This window comes from Hetaerina americana, unplaced genomic scaffold (assembly GCF_022747635.1).
Source record: "Hetaerina americana unplaced genomic scaffold, ioHetAmer1.1.p SCAF_9, whole genome shotgun sequence".
Lineage (NCBI taxonomy): Eukaryota > Metazoa > Arthropoda > Insecta > Odonata > Calopterygidae > Hetaerina > Hetaerina americana.
Window position 1 is genome coordinate 64098846 of NW_027287538.1, and position 12398 is coordinate 64111243.

At 35.4% G+C, this 12398-nt stretch overlaps 1 protein-coding gene across 2 annotated transcripts in view; it reads right to left on the reverse strand.

Moving 5' to 3' along the window:
- Positions 1-12398, reverse strand: part of LOC139699109 (uncharacterized) — a 31952-nt gene that overhangs the window by 18795 nt on the left and 759 nt on the right. For both annotated transcript variants that reach the window (XM_071598134.1, XM_071598135.1), the window contains 8 exons: positions 12075-12395; positions 11697-11987; positions 7370-7603; positions 6195-6428; positions 4489-4833; positions 3981-4065; positions 3557-3717; positions 2124-2489 (listed from right to left, as the gene is read on the reverse strand). In XM_071598134.1, coding sequence (XP_071454235.1) covers positions 2124-2489; positions 3557-3717; positions 3981-4065; positions 4489-4833; positions 6195-6428; positions 7370-7603; positions 11697-11987; positions 12075-12395 — 2037 coding nt within the window. The remainder of the gene's footprint in view (positions 1-2123; positions 2490-3556; positions 3718-3980; positions 4066-4488; positions 4834-6194; positions 6429-7369; positions 7604-11696; positions 11988-12074; positions 12396-12398) is intronic.

Below are 12398 nucleotides of genomic sequence, written 5' to 3' on the forward strand. Positions count from 1 at the left end.
AAATGTTAATGTAAAATATTATGTAACCATTCACTCAAAACTCCTACAGTGCATACAGAAAGCTTAGCTTCACTTGTACACATACAGACTTTCCAAAAAATTTCATACCACCTTAAAAATATTCTAATCAAAGGTACAGTTTCACCACAATGTCTATCATTATTTCTCTTTAGTCTCCTGAGGAAATTTGCCTTTCATAAAATTATGTTTGATCAAATTATGAAATTATCCTTGCTAGAATTAATTTTTTTCTTCATTTCCTTCATCCAATCATTCATTCCATTCACCATTGAAAAAACTTATTTAGTCAAAATTACTGCTACTTCATAAAACACCGTTTCTCTGCCTTATGAATGCACAAAAAATCTTAAGTTTAATATGCTCATTACATAAATCAGCAGTTCTAAAATTCACACCTCTTCTATTTCCACACCTCTTGATGTAAGTAGGACAGTAAGTATTTTAAATTATTTATCATCAATTATTGCATTCACTCCATTTTAATCGAGCTATTTTGATGGTAAACATAGATTAGTTATTAATTTAACAACTTTTATCTGGGCGAGATTGAAACGTTATAGTTCCTTCTTCCACCTAACCTTTTTACATTACATCAAAGGCAATTACATACACCCAAGCCCCAGGGGGAGGAAAACCTCTCCCCACCAACCACCAAACCAAACTACCCTCTCCCCTTCCCCCCATACACACACACACACCAGTTTCCCTTCTCCTTCTCCCAATTTACCAGCACCTCCTCCCTCCTCTTCTCTGTCTAGTATGTACGAGGGTGGACCCAAAAGTAACAGAAATTGGGCTGTGGTGGGGAGCTACAGGTAGAGTGGGGGAAGCCTTTGTTCAGCCGGTCGTATGTCAGGCTCACACCACCGGCATCAATATGCACAGCACCGTTGCTGTGACTGGATCAGTCAGTCCATGAGAGCTGTTTCAGTGAAACGACTTTTTTCATTTTGGCAAAAAATGTGAGGGCAGATCATCAAGAGCAATGCACTGCAGTGAAATTTTGTTTCCTGTTGGAGGAATCGGCTGCGGAAACTATTGTAATGCCCAAGGCTGCTTATGGGGAAGTTGCCCCTAGCAAAACCAGAGTCTATGAGCGGTTTACATGTTTTAAAAATGGTGAAATGTCAATTGAAGACCAACCCCGTTCAGGCTGCCCTTCAACATCAAGAACTGATGGAAATGTCCACAAAATAAATGCCCTCATTTGTGAAGACTGTTGTAGAACCATTGATCAACTCTGTGAGATGTCTCGAGTGTCATGGAGTCTGTGTGTCATCTTTGGCACACAGGCGACTGGTTCTTCCATCATGACAACGTGCCGGCTCATACCGCCCTCTCTGGGATGCAATTTTGATAAAAAACGGCATGACATCAATTGTCAACCCCTCCTACTCACCAGATTTAGCTCCCTGTGACTTGTTTTTGTTCCCCAGACTCAAAAGGGACATGAAAGGAAAGTGTTTTGACACTGTGGAGGAGGTAAAACAAAAATCGCTACAAGGCCTAAAGGATATCCCAATTAATGAATTTCAGAAATGTTTCAAACAACGGAAGCATCGTTTGGAGAAGTGCATTGTGGTCAATGGGGAATACTTTGAAGGTGAACAAAATTTAATGTAAATATATTGAGAACTAAAGAATCTATAACAACATTCCTGTTATTTTCGAGTCCCCCTCGTATAGCTCTCTCTCTCCTCTGTTCTTCACCTGAAAGTTGAAACCTAGGTCGTGCATAATAAAATATCTGTGGAAGAACAAAGTATTTTCTCTTCCAATACCTATGATTGAGGTTTTTTTTCAATATTTTCCTAAAAAACAAACCAATTATGGAAAACAAAAAAGATTTAATAGCTTCACGGAAATATGTTTCAATTTTTTTTATCACCCTAGCAGTAATCAATCTGTGAAAGCATTGAGTTGCAAAATTATTTCAGCCGAGAGTTTGGTCAAATTGTTGGGATTGGACTAACTTCACAGAACAAGTATGTAATACCATAAAAATAATGCTTAAATAGCCACAGAGTATGAACTGTCAGAAAAAATCTTTCAATTTAGCCATACCCAAAAATGTCCAAAGTGTGGATTAACTTACTAATTACCTGTTTATGGACTTCCAAAATTTCCACAACCTTTTTCTTGTACTCTCCAGAGGAAACACCATCGATGTGATTAAATGCAAATGCTGTCACATTCTGAATATAAGGGCTATCAGCATCGGCAGGGACTAGACCACCCGGTACATGTCTACGGTTTCGGTGCTGACGGCTGGGCTCCTTTGCAAGTGTACATTCTGACTGCACTAAGCGCATTGATTCCCCAGCTTTTGGTGGTATGTGAACTTGTACCTTGCACAAATAATGTTTCTTCTGATATTCACCACTAGAACATGTGGTCTGGCTGGCGTCTTCACCACATTTCAACGTGCTGACTCTCAGCTTCAAGTGATACAACATACCATTCACAGTCTAAAGAGAATAAGAATGAAAATCAAAAGAAGAATAAAAAGAAAAAGTCAATTTTTCCCAACACTTTCATTGAAATAGTTGTGATGCTGTATGTATGTGTACCACCATTATAAATTGCATGCAACCTCCTTCTTGTAAGTAATAACATTATAATATAATTCAAATCATCCGTAAGTATTTCCCCTTGAATAAGTATGAGTTAGGTCTCATTAATCAAAAACTGAACAATATATAGCCACAAAAATTAACGTTATAGTATGATGATGATACTATTTATAATTAGAAGAACAAAGGCAACTATTATTAAAATTATGGTATTACAGCATAAACCACAATGGATTGCAAAATAATGACATCAACAAACAGTGGGCCTGGCTGATTAATACACATGGAATAGTTTTATTAAAACAACTTTAATAAATAATTACTTCAGAGACATAGGTATTCACTGTAAGAATAAACATTGATGTAATCTGAATCTAAAATAAATCTGACATACCCACCCATGTGACACATGACATCACTTACATTAGTATCAGTGAGGCATCTGGAAACTGTCCATTAGGTTGGCGAGAATAGATGACAAGGATTAAAATATCCATCTAACATTCATAAATATACACACCTATATTATTTCTGAAATGTACACATGTAAGTTCTCCTCCTAAGGTGATATTGCAAAAATGATGGGCTAATATTAGCTAGATGATGGAGAAATAGATACTTCTTTAAACAGTTGTGTAGTTTTTCATTCAGTAATATTTGCCAAATCACTAGTATTAAACCTCCCTAAAAAATGCTCTTAATATTTTTGGATTCTTGAAGATATGATTTTACTCTTATTAAAATACAACATGATCCATGCTGTTTTTTATGACAGATTTTATGGAAATTATTTTTTCTTTAATCTTGGCCATAGGAGTTTTTGACCTAACACAACAAAATGGGGCAGTTGTGGACTTGGGAATTGGGGAGGTGAGTGGGTAATCTCCCTCCTTGGGCCTTATTACTTTTTTAATACTTTCATTTAAACCAATTTCAATGAAAAAGCATAGTAAATTGAATACCTGTTTCTCAGCACTCTCCACATTCTCAAGTATTCTTTTGTCTAAATCTTCATCCAGATCATCCATCCTCTCCAAGGCAAATTTGGCCAATTTCAAAACTTTCTCTTTCTCCTCTTCTAATACATTCTTTTTACCACCTAGGGATGCACGGCGTCCATTACCTGTAAAATGAATGAGATTTACAATAGTAATTTTAAGAATTAAAAATTAATTGGTCCATCATATTTCCATAATGGTGCTTGCAAAAGCACAAGAAAAAAATCATAATGTTTTTAGGGAAAGTATCCAAGCTAGAGCTGACTGCTTGATGCACCAGACTGTTAATTAGTTCAGATGCAAATCAATGTTATTTAAGATGATGGGAATTTAAAGTAATTGAAATTCACAATTATGAAGAAAAATCAAATAATTTGAAATAACATACTTCTCCTTTCTCGGTTCAAATAGGTAATGCCAGGGAACTCATTGCTTTCCTCCAGAGGTTCAACAGAATCACTGTAAAGATGGACCTTAAGGAAGAACAATAAAATTGTATTTAATTTTGTACCTCACTAACAGACTTCTAATAATCAAACATAAGTTTGCATTTCTCTGAAATTTTTAAAATAATTAAAACTCATATCATCCTTCATCAAGAGGTTGAAAAGATGTTTATTAGAAGCAGACACCTATGCATTAACATGGGCAAGGTCATGCCGTTCATAAAATTTTAGCGTGGATATAAGCCATATATTTCCATCAATTTATAGTGATACCTAAAAGAATTTGTACTTTTCCACAGACTTTTATTATAAGATACAATGCGTTTCACCGATCTTTTCATAAAAGTCTGTGGAAAAGTACAGTCTTTTAGTATGGATCCCACATGAAAATTTATTTCTAATTCCTGCAAATTTTGATTTCCCTCACTTACTCAATTACAATTTACCCACCTCAGCTTGCCCTGGATCATCAGCAAACATTTCATCAAATGCTTGAACAACTTCATTCAAATCTGAATCTTCCTCAGGAGTGGCTACAGTGGAATCTGGTGATGCCATCAGTTTTACATCACTTTGTCGTGTGGCAGCTGACTCTCCAGAGCAGTCATTAACAATGACCTCCCGAGCACTGTCAGCCCATGGTCTCTCCACCACCTCAATGTGACAAGTTCGGACACCTCCATTTTCTTCACCATCAATTACTGGACAGCCATTTAAGTCTACTCTAGCAGCCTCTGGGGGGCATGCTGTCCTAACTACCTCAAGAGTCATAATGTATTTGATTCCATTAATAACCTGGAATAAAAGGAATAGCTATGACTAAAAATAACTCAAGGATTTTGCAACACACTAACTTAATAAAAAAGTCTACATATTATTTAAACTGCCACTATTTAAGGTTGTAGGTTCCCAAAAATGAATGTGGAAATAATAAATGTCAAAATATATGCTCAAAAATCCAGATGGAGAGGTGCATAAACACGTGAAATTTTACTCGCACAACAAAAAGGAAGTCATTTTTGCATCCTTTCATCACTTGGGGTGGAAATTGGATTTTGGGAATCCCAAGCGCAAAAAATCATGGGTAGACCCAGGCACAACCATCCACATCAACTGCAAAAGCAAATGGCTTTGACAGAAAGACAATGCTTTGGGTTTGGTGGGACCAGAAGGGAATGGTCAATTACGAGCTGTTAAAAACTAGTGAAACAGTTAAAACTGAACACTACCAACGACAATTGTTCAATTTGAACAGTTCGCTGCTTGAAAAAAGACCAGAATACCAAAAGAGGTAACACATGGTCAATTTTATTCATGGCAATGCTCTATCACATATGGCAAAACTGGTTCTTGAAATAGTGGAAGCACTCAGCTGGGTAGATCCACCCCATGCAGTTTAATCACCAGACTTGGCAACTTCCGATCACCACTTGTTTGCATCAACTGGTCACACACTTGCTGAGCAATGCTTTGCTTCATACGAAGATGTGAAAAAATGGCTCAATGTATGGTTTGCGGCCAAGGGGAAAGATTTTTACTGGTGTGGTATCCCCAAATTGCCCAAAAGATGGGAAAAATGTGAAACTAGCAATCGAGCATACTTCGAATAAAACTTTTTTTATCATTCTTCCGAATTTTTTTTTAACCACATTTCATACTTGTACACCTTGCAATCCTAATCAAATCAAGCTACTCTGTTTTCTTCATGAAAATGTGAACTCTGTTAAAGTAGAATTTAATAATTTTATTTGATATTTGTAAATGGAGATCCTAAATAGCAATTTTTCCCCGTGACTGAAATAAATATTGAAAATATGGCATTATTGTATATTTTTATTCCGCTCAGAAGATTAGTATGTCAACTACTTATTTTATATGCATTCATGTCTGAAAATGACAAAAATGTGCAGCTAAATGATATTGTGCCAAATTATGAATAATTTTGTGAAATGGTTTATCATACAGTTGTACCTTTGCATGCTGTAATTTTATTGATTGATATTAAGTGATATTTCAAATGAATCAGGAATTGTCACTCAAAAGTTGAGAACCTGGATCAGAATCCAAGGCAATTAAATGTTGATTTTAACCCATTAGTAATTAAGTTTCACCCAAATTACTATTGAAATATGAGCATTTACAGAGAGCATACATACCTGTTTCTGTGCTTTAACAACCCTAATCAGCCGGTGAGCAAAAGCAGTCTCCATAGAGGTAAGAACTTCTTGGGCCAATACACGGACACTTTCTGATTCAGAATCTATATCAGTTGGGCAACCAGTACAATAGGCCTTCTCCTTTTCTGACTTTGGTTCATTGATATTTGTATCTTGCTCCTCGGCCAAATCTGACACTGATTTCATTGGAGTTTCCTCTTCAGAAACAGGTTTCTGTAAAATTAGAATACAATATTCATTGTGAAGTGCCATTAAAGAACAAAGCTAAAAACTTTGACCATTGTGTTTGCCACAATTTGGGAATGAAAGTCGCAGCAACTCTTATGTCTTTAAGGCAAAATTCAATATTAATTTTATTCTCTCTCCAGTGAAGTAATTGTAATTTTCACAAAACTCTTTTTTTGTTAAATACCAATTCAAATACAGCCAGATTTTTGGTCTTTTACATAAGACTATATACAAGCAATAAAAACAGCCACAAACATCCAAGCCCTAGATGAAAGAAAATCCACGTATTCGGGAATCAAATCCACGATTTCTAGTTTGTCAGGCAAGGATGTACCCTGCCGTCTCCTGAGGCTGGTTTCTTCCAGTTAATTTTTCAGTATATTAAATTTTTGTTCAAAATTATAAACATCAGATCCAAATATTAAAGAATGCATTGAAATATTGAAATGAAATAATTAACTTTATAATTCCACACACTTTATTTTTTAAAAACACGACCCAGGTTTCGACGTTGAACGTCATCTGATGATGACATTCAACGTCGAAACCTGGGTCGTGTTTTTTAACAAAGTGGGTGGAATTACAAAGTTAATTATTTCATTCCATTTCAATATATTATGCAAATTCCATAAAGTTACGCCTGAGACAACAAATTTCATTAAATAATGCACTTTTGGTCATAAGCGGAGATTAAATCATTTTTACAAAACCAAATACCAGTACTTGATGGAATTTCAGAAGAGAGATATTATACAACTGTCCCATTTTCCACTTCATGATCCATTTCCATCATTCCATGGAATGATTGCATACATGTATTTTGAAGTCCTTCATGATTTCAAAATTGGATTATTAGCTTCAATCACTATTTTACAATAATTATTACATTACTAACAATGAACAGCAAAAGCCTATATCCTAATTACCTTGCCAGAATCACAGACAGGGCCAGAATATAAGGTTGGAGTGGTTGGATGCCATGGACGCTCCCATGCAGTGAGAGTGCACTGGAGAGGCGCTTGCTGAGACTCAAATGAAACAGCAGGAGGGCAGCTCCTGACCGCGGGGCTTTCCCTCTCGCCCCCACCATTCTTCAGGCACAGACTCGGTGCCACTTGAAACTGGATGGTAGTAATGGATCCTTGAGATCCTGGAGTCACCTAAAATTAGGAACAAAATTATTTAGTTCTATTTTATTCAGGTGCAGGCATTGAAGCTGCATAGGCACAGCACTTAGGCATTATCTGAATTGCCCATGGTGTAATCCAATAGTATATTAATTTTTATTTTGCAATCTATTATTGCCTCTGTTATGAGATGGCCTAGTAGGTAACGCATTCAGTTCTTGGCCAATAGGAGTTAGTTGAAGTCTGGGTGACTCCGGAACCCCTAAGCTTTACCCCATCTGCATTATTTTTCAGGGATAAACCTTTGGAAAACCACAGCCTTTCACAGTCAGGAATTTGTTCCACTACTCTTAAGCTTGATTTTCACAAGTTGCAGGGCTTAGTACAAGGTAATCTCTACCTTCATCTCTAACTTGTCCAATGCATACATAATTGTCTAAATTTCATAATAGAAAAGCCTAATCATGATGGATGCACTGAGTCCTGGATGAGATGCATAAAATGGATGTTTGTTCACCCAATGTCCCAATGCACAGCAAAATATGAATGCCAGTGATAATTGTTACAACCCTTTCTTATAATGTTATACTGAAGTTATGGATGAGAAATGAGAGCTTACAATAAAAGTGAGATGGTCCTGACAAGGACCGACAGGGAAGAGAAGTGAAGGGAAGATACGATCCAAAAGCAGACAGGAATCCAAAAATACAATAAAGCAAGTCCAAAGCCAAAGGTAACATCCCATTGATCTCAGGAACATGCGAAAAGACTGCCTGAGTCCAAAGGAAACATTAAGTCATCAAATGTATGTAGAAAATAGCAGACACTTCCTGGAACCAAGGAAAAAATCCCATAGAATCTGTATGAAGGTATTTACCAAGTGCCATGCTCCAACGGGAAATTACACATTGATAAGACATGCAGATTGGTGAAAGTCCACTTAAAGGAACATCAGAGTGTGACAAAGAACAAAAATTTTCAACTGTCAGCCATCTCGGAGCATGTCCTGAGTGAACCTGGGTATGACATTCTATTCAAAGATACCCAAGTAAAATCGATATGATGCTTATTTAATTAGAGAAGCTACGGAAAAAGCTCTAAAAATTTCAAAAAAGTTACCACATTCACAATTTTTGTAAAAGATTTTTTAATAAGAGGCCAATCAGAGAAAAGGTAGTATTCCGAAACAAACTCTCCAAAAAGTTGACCAATCAGAGGGCAGCAACTAAATGGGATCACTAATATAAAATTGGTAAAAATCAGGGTCTCTCATCTTAAACCTATACAGACTGATTCAAATGTCAGTAAAACTGTTACACATTGGCACATATACCGAAAGCCAACACACCCAGTGCAAACCCAGAGGAGTGGAGATATATCCACCATCATCTTCAGAATGAAATAATGAGTGTCATCCAAAGAGAAAAAGATGCAGCACTTTTTCAAGTTTATCTCGCACATAATGCAACTAGGCGTGTCTGCATTAGGCAAAATCATTATGAGGTGAGCAAATGAAGCTGTGGAAAACTATTTCCTTTTAATTCTATGGGTATGAACCTAATATAACCAAGAGTTTACAATATCTGCAAACAAATATGAATTCATAATTATTTTAAGAAATACATTTAAAATATTTTTCTAAGCTGCAAGCAGAAACAGGGGTGAGTATTAAATCTTACAAAAAAAATTACCTTATTTTCCCAGGACTTTTCAGAGCTACATATTAAATTTTCCAGTCCTATTTTTTTTCAAAATTTCCATCAATATTAATATTTTTATTTTATTCTCCAGGTAACATACAAAGTTGAAGTCTTTGAGCACTTCATTACTAATTATATCTGTGTTAAAGTGATCAAATGAAAATGTATCCACGCATTAGTATATACATTTGGTTTTCAGAGAACACATCAGTTATGCCGGATCAGTGACCAGAGTAACCAACCACCACTTAAGAAATGGCATATGATGTATTTGACATTTATCTTCATACCAGCAGTTCATACAATAGGATTCTCACACAATTTACACAAGGGAAGTGATTTGAATAAGCTCATGTATCAGCAAAGGGAAATCGGTAATTATTTACTGATCAGCCATGGTATATCACATGTCTTTCTAAATTGGTAAAAAGTTATCATATAGCCAAAAACACTTTAGTTGCAGTGCATAATATATGTTTTTACGAACTGCATTTGAATAATTATACCTCCTTCCAAGTCATCTTTATGGCAGACACAGGCACTGAATATTATCATCACATTATCACCATAGGATTGGCATTAATGCATGACTAAATTAACATTGGCACCATGATTATACATTTCATTGATAAGAAAAATAACTCACAATATATGCCTGATTGTCAGCAGACCTGATTGTTATTACAATGTCAAATCTTTGAAATGAATCATTTATCACATTGTTATGCAAAATAATGCATTTACTATACATTAAAGTGGAAAACATGCTCTCAAAGAGAGTTTTATTACTGTTCAAGATGACTGGAGGAGTATTGGTGAGAGCTACTGCTGGACCCATCCAGCACAAATTAAAAATGATATCACTTAAGATAAAACAATTATAGAGTATAAAAAACAAAAATAGTTACGATATTTAGCCTAGTAAAGAGAGATGAGACCATAACTGATAATATTTGAAAAAAAAATAAAACCAATGTTTTGCAAATTAGATTTTCATCACGTTGTGTGGAAAAATGTGCACATAAATTAATGTCGGGAACTGAAGTTACAAGTGTACTCACAGTTTGGTTAAAAACACAATAGTGGAAATACTTAGAACATGATTTTCAAACTAACATTTAGAATAATATTAGCAACTTAATAAACCTTTTGTTGACCTGAATTGTTTTAAGCTAGCAACTCAATAGACTGCAACTCATTTCTCTGAATTTTTCGTTTCTTAGAAAGCTGAACTAATTCTTGCATGGGTTCTCAATAAACTCAATACTACTCAATTCCCAATAAGTTTTGTTTATCTGACGGGGACATGTGGCACACTTGATGAAACTAAACTACAGATTCCTGATATCAATAAAAATAAATAAACACTTAGAGAGTCAAAAAATATATCAAGGTTAATTGCACACAACAAAAGAAAGTGGCATTAAGAAGGTTTGAAAATTTGAATAAAGACATAAATAAGACATATACAAATTCCAAAGTGACTCTAACAGACTGAACACATTGTACAAGATATTGCTTTAGGTTTCCTTTTGTGCAAATAGTTCATAGCAATCTACTCACAGTTGGCCTCCTATTCCATTAAATTCATATTAGTTTTATTTCATTAGAAATATTATAGTTATCCATATGGATTCATTAATTATGCTGTTAAATGTGAATTTATTTTATGGAATATCCAGCTACTGGATATACGTCATTATAACATCAATATATTCTATTTATTACTAAAAAGGAAATCGGCTTCCGATATTAGCTAGCGGTCAATTAATACCAATGGCCAGATTGAACCTGTGGCATTTGCTGAAGACAATGAATCAATACAAATTTGGCAAGATAGATATCTAGAAAACTATTATTTACATGGTTCCATGAGAAGTTGAGACGGGATTTTGAAAAAATAATAAGTTATGACGTCAAGGAAAAATCTAGTTATCTGATGTAATCCGTTTTAAAGTACTTTGTAAAGATTATCGACCGAAATTTTCAGTTCTAAAAAATGAATATGGGAACATTTTTTCTTCGAAAATCTTACTTTTTTCAACTTTTCGTTTAATTGCAGCAGCTGCGTGCATCAAAGGCCAGATATACTAGGACCAAACAAAAGGTGAAGAATAACAAAGTCATTTTAACTCTTAAACCCTTCTCAATCAACCCCTCTATAATTAAAAAAATACAACTTTGAAAAAAATCCTTTCGGGAAAATCATTTTCTCGAGTAGAGATAACCACCTTATTTTAAAAATACATCGATTACGGTCAACTGACAAACATTTGCAGTAGCTACTTGATTTGAGATGGAAATGGTCAAAAGGTTATTACTGCTGAATTGGTAAAACGTAATTTTTCCGCAATGGGAACTTGGTGGTTTGACTAGACTAAAATGTGAAGGAGGCACTGACAAATATGACTTAATGAATGACTTACAGATCTATCAGCTGTCACCACTTTGACCAAAACATGCTGAAATGGTGAAGATGATAATTTGTTGATTTCATTGACAGCCTTTCTAGCTTCTTCATTCATGTCTTCCTCACTCATTGAGTAATCAGTTTGTCCTTCGGAAATAGGAAAACACGTAGTACTATTTTCCACAGTGAGTGGATCTTTCATCGAAACTTCAATTTCGCAAGTCTCAAATTCAGTCATATCCACAGCATCATCTAGGGTTTTTGCAACCTTTAATGTGAAGAACAATTTCTTCCCGTCGGCATCATCCTAAATTACGAGAGAAAAATGATGAAACTGGAGTATTTCGAATTTTATCACAGGTACTGGATCATGTACGAGCTATGAAGTTCTTACCTCCGTTTTAACTGACATAACTTCAAATATTGTTCTCTTTGTGTCTCCTTCATTTTCCAATTGCTCTACAGCAAGCTCAGCCACTCTCTGGACTTCATCATTGACACTTTGTTCCCCAAACCCTCCCTTGTTGACAACTGATTCAGAGGGCGGAGACTTTTTCACGCAAACGGAATCGTCTTCAGAAACGTCTTTATTTTCCGTGGTCAAGTCTTCTTTGACAATAACCTCGCAAATCAGATGCTTAGTGTCACATTCTTTACTTTCCTTACATGACACATCTATATCCAAAAGTAAAAAGTAGCTTCGGTCGGACCCTTCCTG